The 24194-nt window shown below is 34.2% G+C and overlaps 1 protein-coding gene across 3 annotated transcripts; it reads left to right on the top strand.

Moving 5' to 3' along the window:
- Positions 1–5328: 5328 nt before the first annotated feature.
- LOC105332171 (TPR repeat-containing protein DDB_G0287407) lies at positions 5329–23650 on the top strand. 3 transcript variants are annotated; one of them, XM_066065820.1, is made up of 23 exons: positions 5329–5445; positions 6067–6221; positions 6449–6517; positions 7068–7177; positions 7398–7531; positions 7977–8107; positions 8491–8589; positions 8732–8887; positions 9014–9150; positions 9339–9450; positions 10070–10177; positions 10378–10551; positions 11325–11512; positions 11636–11805; positions 14887–15058; positions 15610–15727; positions 19786–19914; positions 20422–20540; positions 20664–20796; positions 21022–21138; positions 21321–21464; positions 21695–21775; positions 21927–23650. In XM_066065820.1, exons 2-23 carry the CDS (start codon positions 6096–6098, stop codon positions 22791–22793), a joined length of 3594 nt encoding a protein of 1197 aa, XP_065921892.1. In that variant the 5' UTR covers positions 5329–5445; positions 6067–6095; the 3' UTR covers positions 22794–23650. The 3 variants fall into 3 exon arrangements, with proteins under 3 accessions (XP_065921892.1, XP_019924431.3, XP_065921893.1); XM_020068872.3 differs by having other exon boundaries at positions 5402–5494; XM_066065821.1 differs by lacking the exon at positions 5329–5445 and adding an exon at positions 5782–5800.
- Positions 23651–24194: the final 544 nt, after the last annotated feature.

Raw genomic sequence — 24194 nt, 5'->3', positions numbered from 1 at the left:
CTGGGGCCCCAGGCGGGGTTCAAAGTTTAACATAGAAATACATAGGAAAATGTTTAAAAAATCTTCTTCTCAAGAACCACTGCACCAGAAATGCCAATATTTACACAAAAGCTTTTATATATAGTGAAGATTCTAAATTGTAAAAATGGTGACCCTCGGACCAAAACTGGGGCCCCAGGCGGGGTTCAAAGTTTAACATATAACAACATATGGAAAATGTTTAAAAAATCTTCATCTCAAGAACCACTGCACCAGAAATGCCAATATTTACACAAAAACTTGTACATATAGTGAAGATTCTAAATTGTAAAAATCGTGACCCTCGGACCAAAACTGGGGCCCCAGGCGGGGTTCAAAGTTTAACATAGAAATACATAGGAAATTTTTTTTAAAATCTTCTTCTCAAGAACCACTGCACCAGAAATGCCAATATTTACACAAAAGCTTGTATACATAGTGAAGATTCTAAATTGTAAAAATGGTGACCTTCGGACCAAAACTGGGGCCCCAGGCGGGGTTCAAAGTTTAACATAGAAATACATAGGAAAATGTTTAAAAATCTTCTTCTCAAGAACCACTGCACCAGAAATGCCAATATTTACACAAAAGCTTGTATATATAGTGAAGATTTTAAATTGTAAAAATCGTGCCCCTCGGACCAAGACTGGGGCCCCAGGCGGGGTTCAAAGTTTAACATAGAACTACATATGAAAAATGTTTAAAAAATCTTCTTCTCAAGAACCACTGCACCAGAAATGCCAATATTTACACAAAAGGTTGTATACATAGTGAGGATTGTAAAAATCGTGACCCCCGAACAAAAAGTGGGGCCCCAGTAGGGGTTTAGATTTTAACATATGTAGGAAAATGTTTTAAAATCTTCTTCTCAAGAACTATAGTGCAACTGTTTGGGATATTACTATGCATACATGTACATCCTTAAATAATGTAGATTCAAAAAATTGTAACTCCCGGACAATTGATGGGCACCAAGAGGGGTTCAAAATTTAAACATTTTAAAAAACATAAAGGAAAAGTTTAAAAATTTTCTTCTCAAGAACTACAATGTTTTAGTTTGTGGAATTTCTATGCATGCATCCTTCGCTTATGTAGATTCCTAATTGGTAAAATCGTGACCCCCGGACCAATACTGGGGCCCCAAGATGGGGTCAAAATTTATTAAAGAAATATAAAGGTAACATGTTAAAAAATCTTCTTCTCGAGAACTACAATGCTTCAATTTGTGAGATTACTATCATGCATACAACCTTGGATAATGAAGGTTCGACAGTTTTAAAATAGTGACCCCTGGACTAATACTAGAGACCCAAGATGGGTTTAAAGTTAAATGTAGAAGTACCGGTATATATGGAAAATGTTTAAAAATCTTCTTTTCGAGAACCACAATGCATCAATTTGTCAGATAACTACGTCAGCACCCTCAAGTAGTGTAGATTCGAAATTATAAAAGCCGTGATCTCAATCTAATACTGGGGCCCCAAGAGGTGTTCAAAGTTTAGCATAGAAATATAGAGGGAAAATGTTGAAAAATCTTTTTCTAGGGAACTATAATGCTTCAGCTTGTGAGATAACTAGGCAAGCATCCTTAAATAATGTAGATTCCAAATAATTAAAACTTTAGCACTGGACTAATACTGTGGCCCCAAGAGGGGTTCAAAGTTTAACATAGAAAGATATATTGAAAATGTTTTTAAACAGTTTTTCTCGAGAACTATAATGCTACAGTTTGTGAGATTACTATGCAAGGATCCTCAAATTGTGTAAACTCTAATGTAGTGGAACCAAGAGTTATCTTTCTTGTGTTCTGTACAGTCTGAGAGTTATTTCTCTTGAAGTGGAACTCTGCTATGTTCAGTTTTTCAGGTTGTGTACGTGCGGTCCCACCGCAGTGCTTCACATTTTCATTCCTATGTTACTATTTATGTTGTTCAAGCCAACCATAAACCTCGGACCATAACTGGGTCCCCAGAAAGGGGTTCAATGTTTAAAATAGAAAAAGCATATGCTACGAAATGTAATGTTACAAGGAACTGCTGTTCAGGTGAGCGATGTGGCCCATGGGCCTCTTGTTTGTCAAGTAATGGGGAAGCGTAGGGTATTGCTCAGTTTTCCTTTCATTATTATAAGATTTGAGCATTGGAAAGAGGTATAGCGCACTTAGTATACAATTTCGCGTGTAAACAATATCCAATGTAGTGCAACCATCAGATATTTTTTATATTGAACAATATTTAGTTAAATATATTCAAAGAAACGCAAATTACACAATTAACATATTTATTAAAAGGGTGTTAATTTTTTTGAACAACATCATTACATTACAGTCTTCAGGTTTTGTAAAGGGTGTATAGGAAATTAGTATGCAGTAAAAAGTTGGACGTTAAAAAAAGAGGCCCATGGGCCACATTGCTCATCTGAGCAACAATAGGCATGATAAAAACAGCTTAATGGAGTCGTAATATAAAATATCTGGACAAAGAGGTATAATACATGTAGATCCTGTATAAATAAAAATCTATCCCCCCCCCCCCCCGGATATTCTTATGTTTATAAACAAGTCCCTTTTCTAACAGGAAATTTTTATAATTATATCACATGTTGACCATTGCAGTTCTCAAAAAGATCCTAAACAACTTTTATACATGTATATGGGTTATAAACCTATATCAAACTCTGAACCGCTTGTGAGGTCCAAGAATTGTGCAGGAGCCAAAGTCCCATACCATGCTTTACAAACGCAAAACTATGTTTATCACATTTTTGTGAATTTGGCGCCTTAATGTCTAAACATAACAATTTGCGTTCGTGAACTATAGTTTAGAGTTGTTCATCATAGTTTCACAATTCTGAAACTATATTTATCAGATAAACTATGTTTAACAATCGCAAATGATTGTTTTCAGTGTTAACTATAGTTTACAAATGTGAAACATAGATTATCGCGTTAATTATAGTTTACAGACGTGAAGTATAGATTAACGTCGTTAACTATAGTTTTCGATCCGTAAACTATAGTTAACAGTCGATAAACCTAAACCTAGTTTATCGACTGTGAAACTATGTTTAGCTCATTTTTGTGAATTTGGCGTGCCATAGAAATGCGGGGGCGACACCTTCCTGATACTTCAACTTTTTACATGTAAATTTAAGAAATATCGATATCATGTTTGCAGCGAGAAAAAGTGGTGGGATGGCCTCTCCCTGATGCTTTGTGCCTGATGGTTATGTCTAACTTTGCACTTTGCAAAAAAAAAAAAGCGGGGGGGGGGGGGGGGGGGCTTAGCCTCCCCGGTTTTGACGCCTATGCTTTCGTAAAACAAACCTTTTTACTTTTGTTTTAAAAACATTCTTTCCATTTGTACATTTAATATGTGATGGTAAAAAATTCCAGTCTTTAATACATGTACCATTATAGTAAAAGGTGTCAGCTTGACATGTCTTGACCCGAGGTAAAAAAAATATCTTCATTTGAAGATGCTCTGGTGTTTCTTACAGACACAGTTGATCTCAGTGTAAAATTTTCATGTAAGTAAGACGGTGCACTAGCATGAGAGATGTTATGTACATGGTTTAGTCTAATTAAGCTGTCGAACCCCGTCTTCAACATTCAAAATATCAAGTGAACTAAGTCTGACTTTATAATTTACAGTATAAAATGGAGATATAGGTATAATATCTATTCACCTAACCATTTTGTTTAGACATATATGTATTTTTTTTTAAAACAGTTTGACAAGCCAGTGTATCATGCACAACACGCATAATCTAAGTGACATTATATTAGAGCGGCGCATAACAACATTTTAATAACGGTTACCCTAACAATCTTAGAAACAAGCTTGTCTCTACATAAAATGTAACCTGTTATAAATTTACTATTTGCACGATAAACTCCCCAATAAATTCTCCACTCAAAAATTGATTAATGAAAACTCCTAGATATGTTACCTTGTCTGTGGAATTTATAATATGATCGTTACATCGAATATGAAAATCTTGTACATTTCAGAAGTTTTTGGGAGTTGATTTTAATCAACTCTCCTATGCAGTTACTCGCGGAAACCGAAAGTAAAACAGTGTTTGGACCTAAGCACAAATCATCACCGCTGACAAGACTTAGTTCTTGAAAATAATAGAAAAATTCGATGTAATGTATGCTGAAGCATTGTTTTTCAAGGAAACTTATCTACAAACACTTTGAAAATAGCCAGATTTTATATAATACGAACAATTTAGACATTTTTGTAGTCTAATGTGTTCCTACGCCAGAGTTTAATATAGTCTCGTTCAACCAAACGCTCGGCATCTCCGTAAATCTCCGACAAGCAGGCTCTCTTGCTTGTGGAAGATTAACGGAGACAGTCGAGCGTCTGGTTGATCGAGACTAGAGTTCGATATCAATAGTGCTTGGATCCATACAATTTTTTAGAATTGTTTCGATTACTAATACATAGTTTGAAATCTATCTTAAAATATACACAACATCATTCATATGCATGGGGACTTCTCGAAATTCCTGTCGGAAAAGTCTAAAAATTCATATTTTAAAAAAGTGGGTAATTCAAATACAGACTATAAAAAATAGAAACTAATTGCCATGCAAGATAAGTTGATTTTAAAATAAATGATAATTGATAAAATCAACTCCCGTCAGTACTTCAGTACTTTGATTATTCCAAACAATATACATTCAGTTTTACAAAAATTTAGTGACAAGTTATTGTCTACAAGCCATTGTCCATAGAATTACATTTTTTATTCAATGGTTTGATTCTAGCAATTTTTATATCATATGGAACAATGCCAGAAGAACATGCAGACAGATTAACAATATATGTTTTGGGACACGGTATTTTCAAAACGTTTGTATCCTCTTTAATAAATCTAGCTGGGAATATTCACTCAGAAGACCAAACGTCTATACACGAAAGGTTCTCTTTTTTTTTGGGGGGGGGGGGGTTAAACTGTGTTTCAAAAAGTTATCGCTATTCATAAAAACAAATTAAAGTCCCTGCGTGCGTATCAATCAGGTTTAATATTACGAAATTCAACGCTTTGTCTTTTTTTCTTTTTAACTTTTGGAATTATTTTTTTTAATTTTGGTGTTTATGCCCATGTTGTAAAAATAGGGGGAAATTTAACCGGTTGTACAATAGACAAATTTTTTTTTGGTGTTTTTTTTTTTTAAATATTTGAAAATACTTCGTCTACTTTGTTCCAAACTTGATGGGGATATCGTCCGCCTTATCAGCTAAATGTTGCAAATCAATTAAAACAATGAACATTGTAAGTGCTTTTTTTTTTTTTTTATTTAGTTAAAAAATGAGACGAAAAGTGGATCAACCATGATCAAGGATCAAACTAACCACTTGCTGAATGGAACTCTTCAAAGTTGGAGGTCAGAAAATCAAAGAGAAGAAAAAAGTAAACAAGTTATTTTAGATGCTGGGTTTTTAAAATTTTATCTTGCTTTGTAAGATATTTTGTGTCTTTTGTTAGAGTATAATTTTCTAGCTGTTTTCTATTGCATGAATATTATATTTATTCTGAATCGAGTACTATCGCGTCTCGTGTACACCCTAATTTGACAACAAACAACCGTTTTATATATATTAACTTAATAAGTGCGTATAGAAAAAGGGTTTAAAAGCAAGACTGTTAACTAAACGAATATTGTGGATATATCAACGAATTTATTTGTTACGAAAGGCATATGTTAAATATTCATTTGTCACTCCAACTTTCAGACAATAGATACATGTAACTCCATTGTAAAAAGGTCAGCATTTCTCGAATGAATCCTGATACACAGTTGATTGCATGTTTATGATCAACATTGCTCGTTGCTCTTGATATTTCATCTATTGTAAGCATTTAGAACAACAAAACCATTATCACTTGTTTGATCTTTGGATAAACTGCAACGAATATATATATATCTTAGGAGATATTTTTTAGGTCAAGGACATAACTCTTTGATCATTACCTGATTATGTAGTTATTATCAATTTGCTTCTATTGTAACAGTTTTTCATTTTGTCATAGAGGTGATAACTACCAGTTGAAAATGAGACATGGCTACATGGGGGCCATCTCAGCCCAAGAAAAATGTGTCTCAGAAAGGAAAGAGACCAATTAAACTGTATGTTACAACCTTTACCGATGAGTTTGACTCAGAAAGAGATTACTTGAACCAAGAGGTACACACATATTTTCATGAATAATATTCTTGTATTTTACTTATTTTGAAAGGTGTTTTAACCATAACAAAGATTTGTATAAAGTTATATTTTTAATTGCCTCAGTTGTTATCAACTACTTTATATTGTTACTGAATGTGTTTCAACATTTATAGCAAAACAAACAAAATGTTGATTTTGAAAGTACGGACTTCTATTTTTATTTCATTAATCTATTGATTGATAAGGTTTTGTCGGAGTTGAAGACTTGGTGCGCTAGTAAAGATTTAACATTGAAGGAAAGATTTGTAAAATGGGTAAGTTTTGTTATCAAATAAATATACGGTACATGTATCATACTTTTGAAATTGTTGTTTTTCTGAAGGTCAAAATGCTGTAAGTGTCTCAAACTGATTTTAAAGGAAGAACTTATTAATGTAAGATACCTTCAACTTTCTTGGTAGAAGGAGTGGAAAATTTTAATATATGTCCTTAAAATTTAGTATAAACAACTTTGTGCCAAAATAATTTAATTCTGGTTGTAACACGCTTTCTGATTGGTTGAAAAATTTATTTTATTTTGTATAAAGAATGTTGCCTACAACAGTTTACGCTTTTTTATAAACCGCTTCGCGGTTTATAAAGCGTAAACTGCCCCAAACCATTTTATATCGTATAAAACAAATAAATATTGAATTCATTCCTTAAATAAAGTTCTTTTAAAAATCTCAGTATTATCACATACAGAATCATGCATGCATATAGAACTAGTTGTAATTGTTTCATATCAACTGTTATTTTGAAGAATAGCGTATCACTTAATGATTTTACATTGGTTCTTTTCTATGTTGACTTTTGTATGTTTAGGGGTCTAAATCTCCTCAGTATCGTCATGTTGATGAACTTGAAAAGGCCCAGACCAGCATTGAAAACTGTTACCACAGTAGCATCATGCCAATATTTATCAACATTACTAGGTAAATTGATTCATGTTTCACATGAAATAAGACATAAAAAGTTATAAATGGCTGGGTTATAATACTGAAGTAATCATATGCTTACACCTTATTGTAACCATAGATTTTGGTAATGTGCATATTTATAAGAATAAAGAAAACATATTTTTAATGTCAAATAGATTTTGGAACGATGAATTTGACATTGTGTTATTGTAAAGTGAGTGTTGGTTGTTCTCAGTGAATCGATTGGCTGGATCCCTATGTGGGAGGAGTATCCGGATGAGGAGGTGGAAGACTACATGGAGACCTATGGACTGTTGGTGGAAGATCTGGAAGTCATGAAAGCAGCGTACAGACAGGACAATATGAACTGTAAGATAATCTATCGATAGCTCACAGACAGGACATTTGGAACTGTAAGATCTATAAGTAGCCTACAGACAGGACAATACAAATTACTGTATAAGATACAGTAAAAAACAGCTTACAGATATGATAATACTGGTATATACTATAAGCTATGAATAGCTTACAAGAAGTACATCTTACAAGAAGTACATATAGTTTATTTCAATATTCACCCTTACTTGCTATGCGTTCGGGCATAAATACATGTACATATATTGTGTTTTCTGAAAAATGGGCAGATGGGCAACAAGTGTAAAAAAGATGAGACAGAAGAGATGAAAATATTATGCCCCTAATCTTTCATCTTTAGACGCACAAAAAGTGTATATGTATTCCTTTATGCATGTATAAATCTCAATGTGAATACGTGTCTACAGCTTGATTTTATACATGTATTAAATTTTTTCAGCTCTATTTCTGATCAGAGATGACTCATTCTTAAATGAAATCCCAGAAAGTGAAGCCAGTTACTTCCTGAAGAAAAGTACAGCATCAGAAAAATTGAAGCTCTTTGAGGACAAGATTTCCAAAAAGATCCCTGTAAGGAAGAGTATTAACACCAGCCTTTGTTTAACTCCCCTATTACATAGGCCCATATATGTAAATCTTCATTTCTGAATGAAAGAACTGTTTCTCATACTCATCATTGCATTTACAGGATATTTAAATTGTAATCATTCTACTAAATTTTAAATAATTATGATAGTTTTGTTCCCCCAATATTTTGTCCAATGAAGATATATAAGTTAATGTTTATCTTTTGCATACTTATGTTTGATGTTTTGTTTTATGTAACTCATATTCATGACTGTATGCCGACATGTTAATCGTCAATAAATGAATTGAATTATAATATAAGATATCTGGATATAACATTTTAAAACAACAGTTACAAGAAATTTGATTTTTGATTTTTTTTTCAGGCTAAGAGAATATTGAAATACTCTGCCACATACTGTGATACTTCAAGAAATACTGCTAGAAAACCTCAGCTTATTTTCAGTTCTTCCTTCAAAACAATGGTAAGTTAAACCTAAACATAATAATTATCTGATTTTGAAGAAATATGTTTGTGTACCCATATTTTATGATACAGGAGACAGATTGTATATATTTTCTTCTTTGCTGTTATTTACATGTAGATTTTTGCTTGATATTTTGCAGATTATGGACTTTTGTAAACAAAGGATCTCATTTGATTATTTTGGAGAGCAGCCTCGCTTGTTTCTGTCTGATGACATTCCCAGCAAGTTGGAGCATTTAGAGTACATGAAAAACAAAAGCCAACACGTGCTGGGACGAGACGAGATCATTAGAAATGTAATCAATGGTTTGCTCTGCATTATGTATGCACATATATACTTACATATACATACATATAGATATGTGCATATCAAACAATAGGATAGTTATTGTTTTCACTGAAACTTAAAATTGAATTTATAGATAGAGAACTATATCCAAATTGAGGACAAGGATGTGCCATTGTTGATTTTGGGAGATGCCGGGGCTGGAAAGTCGTCCATTCTCTGTCAAGCAGCCTTCTCCATCTACAACAAAGTCCAGGATGAGGAGTTCCCTGGGTAATCTACAAATCCACAGCAGATCAACTCCAATCAACAGATTCCTATTATAACTGCAAAACATCAATCAATCTATTTGAAAATACATGTATCTGTAACATGATAACAATCTGGATCTGGAATTGAATGTTTTTTTTACATGAAGAGAAAAAAATATGTACAGATTTCTGTTGATTATTATTTTTTAGACCCAATGGACAGCGATGGAATGTGTTCTTTCATTTCACTGGATCTGTTCCGGGATCTAATTGCTTGGAGTCCATGTTAAAGAGACTGCTTATAGAAATGGAGGTCTTAAATGTAAGGTGTTCTTTCGAATAAAAAATTTTCTATATATATATAATTACATTACATACTTATATTTAACTTTCAAAAACTGATCTTAATGTTTATATGAACTGGTCATTTAAGTTATTGTTCATCTTTGACAATTGATGCTATTTGAATGTACACTGTATGTTATTATATACCTATTTACTGGCTATTCGGACGATAACAAGTTTATTGTCCCCCAAGACAGCAACTATTCTCGCCTTGTGAAATAGTTGCTGTCGAGGGGGACAATAAACTTGTTATCGTCTGAATTGTCAGTGAATACTTAAGGTATGGTATTATACCGAAGAAAACTTTATTTGTCGGCGATGCAGAATTTCTTGATGATAAACAAATTAGAGTTATTGGACTTTGAATTCAATGTTGGGATCGGATTACGTCAGAGGTGTTCCGTGTTTAAAAGGGAGGGAAATTGAATGCCGATGGTGAATAGTTTCGATGATTATTCACCATGGGCAGATAGCACGGAAACTGTTTCACTGTTAGATAGAATAGCATGTTTATTTGTTGTAATTTTACATAGAAAATATTCACAGAGGCATAATAAACACAAACTAATGGCAGAACTATATTCTTTATCTTTCAGGACAACAACATTCCACGCGGAATGGATGCCACTGCCCAGATGTGTTGTAGCCTTTTGTCCAATCCTAACACAAAACCTATGATATTGTTTATTGATGCTCTACATCAGGTAAAAAAAACAAACTAAAATGTACCGATATCTTTATACGGCTATTAAATTTGTAGTGCATGAACAAATAAAATGTTAAAGTTTACCCACAAATTTTAATGATATTTCAGAGTAACAGATGATCCTATTTGAAAAACTGAAAAAGTAATGCTGATATATTAATTCTCTAATGGTATCTTTACAAACATTCCTACCAACAGTTTGCAGATGAACAGGCAGCAAGAGTCATGTCATGGCTACCAAGAAAACTAGCCCCCCAAGTGCGATGTGTATTTTCCATTCTGACAGATTTTGTTCAACACAAGACATTGGTTAGCAGAGAGACAAAGCCTATAGAGTGTGCCATACCATTATTGCACCTGGATTCTAGAAAGGTTTTTACTTATTCTAATTGCTGTATCTACAAGGCGTATTTGATATACTGTACTGTATAGTAAAACTCGGTTGTAGCAAAGTCCTAGGGACCAGTGGATTTACTTTGTTATATCCGTAATTCGTTATACCTTATAACAAATTCATTTGGTAATAAGTTAAGCAAATTCACCATATACACCTTACACTTTTTCTTCAAGGTGACTACCATTTGTGGTTACTGAGGACATGAAATAATATACCTTCTCTATATACATTAAATATTTGGATGGTACATGTAAATATAGGAATTTTTGTGAAATAAAATTAATTCAAACAAGTCAATATGTCTATTGGTTTTAAAACTATAAAACAATTCATTATGATAGATGTAAATTCCATTATTGTTCATCTTTACGGATCTCAAAGTCAGTTCTTTATATCCGTTTATTCGTTATAATGAATTAGTTATAGTTGCATGTAAAAGTTTGCAAGGCTTGTTAAGAATTTTGCTGAGGACTCCACAAATTTAGCTATGTTTAAGATTTCGCTGTATCTGTATAAAACAAGTTTTACAGTATGTGGTAATTTATTGATATCTTTGCAGAGTTTAAAAGGTAAAAGTAATTAATAATTAAATTTTTTAATGTTCTATACAATTAGATTTAATTCTGATCATATATTTTGATGTTTAAAACTACATGTATGTGTCAAAAAGAAGTAGAGATCTCATGGATGAACAGAAATTTAAATTTTTTACTGTGGAATAAATGTGCTTCAATGTCCTACTTTGTAGAAAATTGTGACTGATAAGTTACAAGGATATGGGAAAACAATTTCTGAAAATCAGATGGTGAAAATCATGAGGAAGGAATCTTCCTGTAATCCTCTGTGGCTGACAGTTGTATGTGAAGAACTTCGTGCTTTGGAAAATTCGGAAGACATTGACAAAAGAATTGAATCTTTACCAGAAGGTCTTCTCAAGTAAGTGGATATAAAGTATAGCCATTGCTTCAACTTAGGTTGTAATGATGCACGAGTGCCTTCAATTTGCATTCGTGGATTCTGAAATTGCTCTTTTAAGACTTAATGCATTACGTTTTGTAGTTTAATGGAAACTGTGTTGAAAAGATTTGAGAGTTCCAGTGAGCGGGATTTAACAATGGCCACCATTTGTTTACTGGAGGCATCTTCGGCAGGGCTGATGGAGAAAGAGTTACGACAGTTACTTGGGAATTCAGCAACTTTAATGCCGCCTTCAGAATTCGATGAAAAAGGTCTAATAAACCGAATATGCCAGATAGTTTTCGATTTATCATTAATCTGTTAACTTGTCCTATATCACGACATGATTCAAAGATATTACCTACTAACGACCCTCAAAATCTTTGGGAATGTGTTTCTATCATCTACACATACCAGTGTATCATTTAAAGATATAATATTCTTGTATGTGTATAATAAGAAAAAGACAGGAAAAAGCAATTTTGTTAAAAAATCTAATTTTCAAAATTTCTATTGCATTTAATCTAAACAGAAGACCTTGTTAGCTCACCTGAACCGAAGGTTCAAGTGAGCTTTTCTGATCACCCGTTGTCCGTCGTCCGTCCGTCCGTCCGTCCGTCTGTCTGTCTGTCCGTCCGTCTGTAAACTTTTCACATTTTCAACTTCTTCTCAAAAACCACTGGGCCAAATTTAACCAAATTTGGTACAAAGCATCCTTATGGAAAGGGGGTTATAAATTGTAAAAATAAAGGGCACAGCCCTTTTCAAAAGGGAGATAATTGCGAAACAGTAAGTATAGGGTGCATGTCTTTAAAAATCTTCTTCTCAAGATCCACTGCACCAGAAATAAGATTCTAAATTGTAAAAATCGTGACCCTCGGACCAAAACTGGGGCCCCAGGCGGGGTTCAAAGTTTAACATAGAAATACATAGGAAAATGTTTTAAAAATCTTCTTCTCAAGAACCACTGCACCAGAAATGCCAATATTTACACAAAAGCTTGTATATATAGTGAAGATTCTAAATTGTAAAAATCGTGACCCTCGGACCAAAACTGGGGCCCCAGGCGGGGTTCAAAGTTTAACATAGAAATACATAGGAAAATGTTTTAAAAATCTTCTTCTCAAGAACCACTGCACCAGAAATGCCAATATTTACACAAAAACTTCTATATATAGTGAAGATTCTAAATCGTAAAAATCGTGACCCTTGGACCAAAACTGGGGCCCCAGGCGGGGTTCAAAGTTTAACATAGAAATACATAGGAAAATGTTTTAAAAATCTTCTTCTCAAGAACCACTGCACCAGAAATGCCAATATTTACACATAAGCTTGTATATATAGTGAAGATTCTAAATTGTAAAAATCGTGACCCTCGGACCAAAACTGGGGCCCCAGGCGGGGTTCAAATTTAACATAGATATACCTTAGGAAAATATTTAAAAAATCTTCTTCTCAAGAACCACTGCACCAGAAATGCCAATATTTACACAAAAGCTTGTATATATAGTGAAGATTCTAAATTGTAACAATCGTGACCCTCGGACCAAAACTGGGGCCCCAGGCGGGGTTCAAAGTTTAACATAGATATACCTTCGGAAAATGTTTAAAAAATCTTCTTCTCAAGAACCACTGCACCAGAAATGCCAATATTTACACAAAAGCTTGTATGTATAATGAAGATTCTAAATTGTAGAAATCGTGACCCTCAAATCAAAACTGGGGCCCCAAGCGGGGTTCAAAGTTTAACATAGAACTACATATGAAAAATGTTTAAAAATTTTCTTCTCAAAAACCACTTCACCAAAAATGCCAATACATACACAAACGGTTGTATATATAGTGAAGATTGTAAAAATTGTGACCCTTGAACAAAAAGTGGGGCCCCAGTAGGGGTTTAGATTTTAACATATATAGGAAAATGTTTTAAAATCTTCTTCTCAAGAACTATAGTGCAACTGTTTGGGATATTACTATGCATACATGTACATCCTTAAATAATGTAGATTCAAAAAATTGTAACTCCTGGACAATTGATGGGCACCAAGAGGGGTTCAAAATTTAAATATTTTAAAAAACATAAAGGAAAAGTTTAAAAATTTTCTTCTCAAGAACTACAATGTTTTAGTTTGTGGAATTTCTATGCCTTCGCTCATGTAGATTCCTAATTGGTAAAATCGTGACCCCCGGACCAATACTGGGGCCCCAAGATGGGGTCAAAGTTTATTATAGAAATATAAAGGTAACGTTAAAATATCTTCTTCTCGAGAACTACAATGCCTCAATTTGTGAGAATACTATCATGCATACAACCTTGGATAATGAAGGTTCGACAGTTTTAAAATAGTGACCCCTGGACTAATACTAGGGACCCAAGATGGGTATAAAGTTAAATGTAGAAGTACCGGTATATATGGAAAATGTTTAAAAATCTTCTTTTCGAGAACTACAATGCATCAATTTGTCAGATAACTACGTAAGCACCCTCAAATAGTGTAGATTCGAAATTATAAAAGCTGTGACCTCAATCTAATACTGGGGCCCCAAGAGGTGTTCAAAGTTTAGCATAGAAATATAGAGGGAAAATGTTGAAAAATCTTTTTCTAGGGAACTATAATGCTTCAGCTTGTGAGATAACTATGCAAGCATCCTTAAATAATGTAGATTCCAAATAATTAAAACTTTAGCCCTGGACTAATACTGTGGCCCCAAGAGGGGTTCAAAGTTTAACATAGAAAGATATATTGAAAATGTTTTTAAAAAGTTTTTCTCGAGAACTATAATGCTACAGTTTGTGAGATTATTATGCAAGGATCCTCAAATTGTGTAAACTCTAATGTAGTGAAACCAAGAGTTATCTTTCTTGATGTTCTGTACAGTCTGAGAGTTATTTCTCTTGAAGTGGAACTCTGCTACGTTCAGTTTTTCAGGTTGTGTACGTGCGGTCCTACCGCAGTGCTACACATTTTCATTCCTATGTTACTGTTTATGTTGTTCAAGCCAACCATAAACCTCGGACCATAACTGGGTCCCAAGAAAGGGGTTCAATGTTTAAAATAGAAAAAGCATATGCTACGAAATGTAATGTTACAAGGAACTGCTGTTCAGGTGAGCGATGTGGCCCATGGGCCTCTTGTCATATTTGAACCATAGACCTGTGGTTCAAAAGTTGGATGCTTTATCCACTGAATGATAGTTTGACAAAGTGATTGATAAAAACATTTTCTCAAGACATTTAAATCTTCAGGTTATGACATATTATGGGCATAAAAAATGTCAGTCAATGAGTGTGGAGGACACTTGCAATTTATGTTATTATAATATTAATATATAATTCAAGATATTTATTGTAGAGGAGAAAGAATCCTCAGAAAAAGAAATTTCCAAAAAAAATCTACCTCTTCCTGATGAGAAGTGGAATGCTTTGTTATCACAACTGCAGCCATTTCTCACACCGTGTGGAAAGTCTGGCAAAGGGAGATTAAATCTGTATCACCAAACTCTTCACCATGCTGTTCAAAATAGGTCAGAGTACTTTGATATTTTTTTAAACAGTTACAGTATGATCATTGCAGAATATTTTTTTCTGCTATATTTTTATCAATTACCGGTATATTTCTTTTTAAACAAGAAAGAATGAAATGGCATTCAAAGACATTTTATGATTTGATGAAATCTTTCTTTAAAAATTATGTGGATATAGAGTAAATTAAGATGAACATGTAAAGACAGAATACAATTACATTGTATTTAATGCCTGAGCAGTCAATAGACCAGAATATTTTTCCCGCAGGGAACAGCTCAGTGTGTTCTATTGCCCAAGGATTATTTTATAAATTAGTATGTAGTGTTCAATAGATTGCAATCTATTTACCAGCGATCCGATACATGTAGATCGCAGTCTATTGACAGCAGTTTATTAAATAGATTTGTTTTTATAGCTAAGAAAAACTGAATACACATACAAAATAGACAAAAATATTTAATCTAATTTAATATAACAATGATTAGGTAATAGATAGAAAATAACACATGTTGATTTATTGTACAGTCACTGTGTAATGTTTATGTTTCAGGTACTTTAAACAAGGTGAAAATGAAAGTGGAACAGAAAAGGAGGATAACTTTTACTGGTGGCATAAAATGCTTGCCAAATATTTTGAAAGTACAGACAACCTAGACAGATATGTAGAGGTACAATTAAGCTACCAGTATTTATATGTATCATATATCTGTGAAAGTCACGTAGCTCTTAAGCTCACCTTAGCCGTAACCTCAAGTGAGCTGTTTTGATCACCTGTAGTCTGTCAGTTTGTCCTCTGTAAATTTAATTTCCATATTTTTTACATCTTATCTAGAACCACATGGCCAATTTCAAATAAACTCGAGACAAAGTAGTGTTAGATGAACAGAAATTGTAATTTGTGTAATAGAGGGTTTCATCCTTTTCAAGTGGGGAGGTTAAAAACAATAAAATAGGTTGGTTAGCCTTAAAGATATTCTAATTTTATAAAGAACTACTGCACCATAAATGCCAATATTTAGAAGAAAGGAGGCTTTTATTTAGAGTAGATTCTAAATTGTATCAACCAATGCTTTTTTAGCTCATCTGAGATGAAAGATCAAGTGAGCTATTCTGATCACATTTTGTCTGTCGTCCGTCCGTCTGTCCGTCCGTCTGTCTGTTAATTTTTCACATTTTCAACATCTTCTCAAGAACCACTGGGCCAATTTCAACCAAACTTGGCACAAAGCATCCTTAGCCTAAGGGGATTCAAAGTTGTGAAAATTAAGGATCACGCCCTTTTGCAAAGGGAGATAATTAGGAACATTTATGAAAATTTTCGAGAAATTTTCAAAAATCTTTTTCTCATGAACCATAAGACCAGGAAAGCTGAAACTTGTTTGGAAGCATCCTCAGGAAGTGTAGATGCTAAATTGTGAAAATCATGACCCCCGGGGGTAGGGTTGGGCCACAATGGGGGGTCGAATTTTAACATATGAATATATAGAGTATATCTTTAAAAATCTTCTTCTCAGAAACTAATCAGCCAGGAAAGCTGACACTTGTGTGAAAGCATCATCAGGTAGTGTAGATTCATAGTTGTGAAAATCATGACCCCCGGGTGTAGGGTGGGGCCACAATGGGGGGTCGAAGTTTAACATAGGAATATATAAAGTTAATCTTTAAAAATCTTCTTCTCAAAAACTAATCAGCCAGGAAAGCTGAAACTTGTGTGAAAGCATCCTCAGGTAGTGTAGATTCAAAGTTGTGAAAATCATGACCCCCAGGGGTAGGGTGGGGCCATAATGGGGGGTCGAAGTTTTACATAGGAAAATATAGAGTAAATCTTTAAAAATCTTCTTCTCAGAAACTAATCAGCCAGGACAGCTGAAATTTGTGTGGAGGCATCCTCGGGTAGTGTAGATTCAAAGTTGTGAAAATCATGATCCCTGGGGGTAGGGTGAGGCCACATTTGGGGGGGGGGGTGTTAAAGTTTTACATATGAATATATGGAGTAAATCTTTAAAAATCTTCTTCTCAGAAACTAATCAGCCAGGAAAACTGAAACTTGTGTGGAAGCATCCTCAGGCAGTTTAGATTCAAAGTTGTGAAAATCATGATCCCTGGGGTAGGGTGGGCACAATGGGGGGTCGAAGTTGTACATAGGAATATATAGAGTAAATATTTAAAAATCTTCTCCTCAGAAACTAATCAGCCAAGAAAGCTGAAACTTGTGTGGAAGTATCCTCAGGTAGTGTAGATTCAAAGTTGTGAAAATCATGATCCCTGGGGGTTGGGTGAGGCCACATTGGGGGGGGGGGGGGGGCGTTAAAGTTTTACATATGAATATATGGAGTAAATCTTTAAGAATCTTCTTCTCAGAAACTAATCAGCAAGATGATTCTTTGTAATTGCTAAGACTTTGGCTCCAGGACAATTCTTTGGTCTCACAAGAAGGTTCAGAGTTTGATGTAGCTAAATATCCCATATATATAAACAATTGTAAAGGATCTTTTTGAGAACTGCAATACTCAACATGTGATATGACTATAAAATTGAAGCAGGCAGCTATTTTTTCATTAGAATCTTTTTGTATTACTGTATTGAGTTATTGCCCTTGATTTATTGATTCTTGATTATTTTAATTAATGCATCCACTGTTATCCAATTATTGTGATGATTATTTTTATACAATACTTAATATTCAATGTATATAAGTTGTTCTGCATAAGTATTTTTGGGTTAGGGCGGATTAGTTTGTTTATTTTTGATTTCCAATTTTTAGATACTATGAATTATTTTAGGCTGGCACGTATATAGGGACAGTGTCTAATGAGTTACATTGAGTGACTGCTTGGGGTTAAACTTGAACACGTGGGGAGAGATTGAGTGTGTGAACATCCCTGCTCTATCTAATTTTGTGTTTTCTAACCTACAATACAGAGTATGTGGTCATTCCTGCCCTGTATCGCATTAATACAAGAATGCGGTCATCCCTGCTTGTAATGGTGGTGGTTGCAGCAGAGCACTAGTGTGTGGTCATCCCTGCTGGTGTTCTGGCCTTTCTAGTGCAGTGTGCCGCAATCCCTGCTTGCATACTTGCCAACCTCCAACATGTAAAAATCTGGTCATGACCAGATTTGGAAAGTAAAAAATCTGGTCATAGCGCGTAATGACATTCACGACATATTTACTATTAGTTTCAAAGGTGTATACAACAAAAATGTGTTAAAATATGTGTGTAATATTTTATTTCAATGAAGCATTGTATTACTAACAGTTGCTAATTTTGAATTGTTTAATACTTCCAATGTTGGTATGTACTCAAAGCAATCAACAGACCGGGTAAATTTACAAGACAGTAGGGTTATTTAATTTTTATTATTAGGCTCCGAGCGAAAAGTGTGATTTTTTAACAATGCTAAAGCTCTTTCTGAATCAGTATTACTGTTTGGCAGCACAAGAAAGAGTCTTTACTATTAAGGCAGGTTTGTCAAATTTTTGCTTCTGAGTGCTATTTTTTTTTTTATCATTTATTATTGTCTCTAAAAATACATGAGTTTCTAAGATCACACTTCCTCTAAATGTTATTTTTCCAAAAGCTTCGGATTACTTTGTGTATGGAAAAAAAGTCGTTTTTGGTTTTGATTCCGCTGGCCCCGATAAAGATCTCTTGCTTTTGGAAGCCATCGCACTTAATGATTTTAACCCTCGGTTTGTCAAAACAACTCGCGATAATAATTAAGCCTAACAATTACTTAGCTGTAATAGCCATCGGCATTGTTTACGTAAGCTCAGCTTGAGTTCATAACTGGATGTCCAATGCGCTACATAATTTATGAACCAAATCCGGAAATCAGAAGTTATTCGGGTTGTTCGACAAAAATTGGGTGAAAAGCTTGACCCGCCGGGTCATAAAAAAATAATCGGGTGGAGGGTTGAAAAATCGGGTGTGACCCGACGAAATCGGGTCAGTTGGCAAGTATGCCTGCTTGCGTTAACGTTGGTACCTGTTGAGTTGCGTAGGTGTGCGGTCTTCCCTGCCTGCGTAACATTGAGTTGAGTTTCCCTGTCTGTGTAACGTTGAGTTGAGTTGGCAGCAATCGGGGCTATCCCAGTCTATCTACGGTACGGGCCCGCAAGGATCACAGGCAGTGACCCCCTTGCACGTTACAAAATCATCCTGTTAGAACATAAGAATATCCAGGGGGGAAATGGATTTTATTTATACAGGATCTACATGTATTATTGTACATTGTCCAGATTGTTTGTTTTATGACTCCATTAAGGTGACTTTATCATACCTATTGTTCCTCAGGTGAGCGATGTGGCCCATGGGCCTCTTGTATTATAATATGGGCTTTGGAAGGGTTGCCAATTACCTGTATTACATAAAAGTACTTCAGTCTAATTAAGGGAAATTTCTTTTAATAAATTTTCTTCTCTAGATTTGTGATAATACATGTATGTACTAGCAAGAAAGTGTTGATTCTGACTCTTGTGCATATCAGTTTTATTTTTTTCATGCTGTTAACCCCCCCCCCCCCCCCCCCCATTTCGCATTTAGAATTTCTCATAAAGAAATAAAACTCTTACTTGGATGAACAATGTAGTAAATGGGCATTTTGTTGTAAATACCAGTAATCCTTTTGCTTAATGAAAAGCTTAAATACAATTGTTACAATTTCATCCTATCAGTGAAAAATATCAAAATATCTAATAGTATACATAAATATTCTGTTTTTAGGAATATTTATACCAATTAGTGTGCTTAGAAGATAAATACAGACTTAGTCACTGCCTCTGTGATTGGAAGGTGTTTGATGTTTTGTATAATGAGGAATACAGCTCAAAACTGCTAGGATATTGGAGAAAGGTTTGTAGTCAGTCAAACTTCCACTTCATTAATACATGTTTATGATTTTATGAAACATGTAATTTTTTCCTTTTAATTTTAAGTCATTTTACTACCTGCTAGTTATAAAAGTTGAAGCTGCTGTAGACTTTATCATAAAGTGTTTACTGTCAGGAGGTGGTTCATATACATGTAATTTGTTTTAACACATGTATCCACATTCATGTGATTGTATTCACTGAATAGTAATATCCAAAATGAAAACACAATTCGACCACATTCACTGCATATGTTTTTGCCATTCTTGGCTCTTCTGGCAATTTATGTACAAATGACTAAATAGCTGCCTGAAGAGCCAGCAATGGCGAAAACGTTTGCAGTGAATATAATCAAATTGTGCTTTCATTTTGGATATTTACTCTTTCAATTATTTCAAAACTACCAGTTCTTTGTTTCACTGAATAGAATATATTTAAGATTATGTCTACACATATTCACCTGATTATATTGTACTACTCCTTTGAACAGGTTGGAAAAGCATTGGAGATGATCTCCATGTATGACAAAGCTCTGAAGATGTATGAAGAGGATGAGGCTGTGGATGAAGAGGCAATTTCTATTAGATATGAAAAAGTTTGCAGAGTTGTGTAAGTTTTCATTGCATGTGGATGTAATTCATAGTAATTTACATACATGTAATCCTTGAACACCAAAGACATACATATTGGAACACTGAAGGGACATATTACATTCATGTAATTTTTTTGCAGAATTCAAGCAGGAAAATATCAAGAAGCTCTGGAGTTGTTAAAAACAGCACTAAAAATAGAAGAAAAGGAACTAGGGGCCCGACCTCATCGAATGGTAGAACTTTATGCCCTTATGGCGGAGATCTATGATGAGGTATAACTACTAAAATTTAAATTACCGGTACATGTACATGTAAAATATCCCTGAAAAGATATTTTACCAGAATAAATTAATTTTGAATTTATATGTACATGTACCTATCCTGTCTTTAATTTATGAACAGTTATACAGTACATGTACTATGACACAGAGCAACTCAATTTAACATATAGTTATGTACAGTAGTTGCACTGCATATTCATTTCTTTATTTGCACAGAAACTGAAGCTGAATGATTTTGTCAGCCCAAGTCAGATTCCTGATCTCAGGATGACTATTCATTATGGAAAGAAATCTATAGCTCTAAGGAAAACCTTGCCAGGAAACTATCATAAAGTATGAAGTACATGTATATTAATCAAATGATAATACAATACAAAGGACTAAATTGTGGTATTAATATTCGATCAAATCAATCTCTCTTTAAATGTTGTTTGCATTAAGAAACATTTGTTTTACTGGGTTATGAATAAATGAATACATTAATGCACCTGATTACTGATATTTTGGTTCAACAGTTTAAGTTAGGAATGAGTTTTATGAAGCTGGCTTTTAACATGGAGAGTTGGGAGGCTTGTGGAGGGGGAACTGAACTCTCTGGAGAAGAAGCCTTAGCTGTAGGAAATAAATACATCGACAAAGCCCTGGAAATATTTGAAGAGGTAAGACTGTAGAGTTCAACAGAGTGAGTGCTCACAATCAATCGCCAAAATTTGTGTTGCAGGTATAGGGTATTTTGGTGAGCGCTCGCTTTGTTGAACTCGCCTCTGGCTTTGTTCTCATTTGCATAAAACTCTCAAGGTCACTGTGAATTTTTTTTAATTGGAATATTTATTAGTAACACCTCAGCTCTTGACCCATTTGATGTACATATATCTGTTTTAAATTTCAGTTAAATGACATGGGACATTATGCAGAGGCACAGATGACTAAAGGGGTATTGGCACCTAGGGGTAGCATGGAACAGTTAAAGGTACAACACCTGCTACTGCAATGTTATATGCTATGAAATATAGTTAACCACAAACAACACTTCAACTATCATAAGAAATCATTGTATATGTAGTGTTTGATGTGTTCTTTTATTGTTATTAGATATGCCTTACTAATTATCTTCATTACAGTTGTACAACACTGCAAAAGATCTGTGCATGCAAATGTATGGGGAGTACCACATCTTGACATCAAGACTGTACATTAACATTGGAATTGTATACGAGGATAATAATGACTATAAGAAAGCGTACGAGTACTTCAAAAAGTGGGCTCGAGTAAGTGAAGAGATATTAGGGCCAGATCATCCAAAGACACAGCGTGCTAAAGGTGTGTTAAGAGAGACGAGATACAAAAGAATAGCCAATAGTCTAGGAGAGCTTGGAGAAGGGGAGGTGCTGGACAACACAGAGGTGGACTCGAATGACGACACAGATGAAAACCCGGAGGAGCCCGAGAGAGCTGATGTGGAAAACTTCCAGTCCACTCATTCAGACCTGGAGAGATACTGTGAAGATGATGTGGAAGTTATTAACGAGGCATCCAACCTGAATAACAGCAGCAGCAGTGCTAGCATAGAGAGAGAAAACAACACTAATGATATTGGAATTCTATCTTCAAATTTGGACAGGAATGAAGAAGAAAATTCTCAGGCACTAATGAATGGGTATTCCTCTGAGTTACCAATCAATTCAAGTAGTGAAGATGAAAGTGAAGATATGCATGATGATCAGTCTGAGCTGTATGCCGAGGACTATGTATTCAATGCAGTTAGTGACCCTGTGATAGATGAATTCAATGTTAATTTAGATGACAGTGATGATGACGATGAAATTGTTCAGCTTGCTGCACATGAAATTAATGTAGGGGATGTGGAACATGCAGCGGAGCGTGACAATAGATATGAGGATAGGTGGGAGGGTCATGAAAGCAGTAGCTCCGAGAGTGAAACAGCTCCAGTGGACCTGAATAGACAGCTGACTAGGGATAGAAACTAACACAGCTGTCACACATACAAAAGAAAATTTCAAGTCTAATAGACATGTATACTTTTTATAAAACAGTCATTGGAAAACTTATTTGCCCCTACTGTGTGTTTCATGAACACTGTTATTTAAATAGCATGTTTTGTTTAAAGATATTTCAAAAAGAAAATTTACTTTGTCTTTATTGTTACAAGAGTCGTTACAAATGTATGTGGTACATTTATTTCTTTCTGCAAGCATAATTTACTATTTTTGTGGTTTTTCTCTCAGCTGAGCTGAAGGCTCTTGTGAGAGTTTCTGATCAAAGTTTTTCTTGTATCTGTTTTTGTTACTGATAGGACAATTTTGCTGAACTTGGCACCATTACAGCACCTTTCTTACCCTCAAGCTCATTACATGCATAATGATGATAATGATGAAGTTTTACCGTACTTGTCATGCTGAATTCTATATCACTTTATCAATCAGGGCTTCCATTTTACTTTTATTTTTAATTCTATTTTAGTACACAAAATTCAGTACGAATCTAAATTATGACCCATAACTGATTGCTTGGGTTATTTGAGCATTGTTCAGGTGGGTAATGTGGTCTATGAGCCCTTTGTTAAAATGTTAAATTATTTTTGTGATTGAAATTCAAACCATGTCTGAGACAAAGTAAAAGTTACATTAGTGTATTTGAAAATGAAAATACCTACTGGTAATATATGTCTGTTTTACTCTATCAGTGAAAATTTATAGTCCTTTTCAAATGAATGTATTTTATCAATGGGAAAACGTTTACTTTTTATGCCCAATTTGAAGTGCTTATACATTTTCATGTATCAGCTAAAGTTATGAAATAAATTTGCTATCAATTAAGCCATGAATTTTTGTTGAGTATATTTAAACCGTACTTCTAAGTGGTGTGTTTTGAATTCTTATGATTGTTTAACAATGCTTATTGCAAGAATAAAAATTGTTCAAAATTACACTTGTAGCTCACATACATGCTATGAAGTAATTCTAATTGGTTATTTGGAATGAAAAATGTAAGAATTGTTATTATATTGTAAAACTATTTACATTGTCTCTTGAACAATGTCTTGAATATCGTGGATATTTCGATTTGAGTTACCAGTAAATTCCCCAACTGTTCACTTGTGAATTTTAGCCTGAATATCTATTGTTTTGTCTGGAAGTCTTGATATCTTCAGACTCTAGAGTTTGAGATAATCAGTGGCTGTTGTTATTCAATCTTAATTAGATAGGTAATGATGTCTATTGACAATGTTGAGACAAGTTTTAAGTTTTGAAATTTATTTGATGACTAGGGTAGAAAAGTAAAAGGAAAACGAATTCAGTCTCTGCATAATGACGTTTGAGATAGCAAGGTTTGTATTTCAATTGTATTTATTTTAAGGAAGGTAAGTT

Source organism: Magallana gigas, chromosome 7 (genome assembly GCF_963853765.1).
Source record: "Magallana gigas chromosome 7, xbMagGiga1.1, whole genome shotgun sequence".
In the NCBI taxonomy this organism is placed as follows: domain Eukaryota; kingdom Metazoa; phylum Mollusca; class Bivalvia; order Ostreida; family Ostreidae; genus Magallana; species Magallana gigas.
The sequence above is the reverse complement of the archived record's forward strand: the minus strand, read 5'-3'. Positions and strand labels throughout refer to the sequence as shown.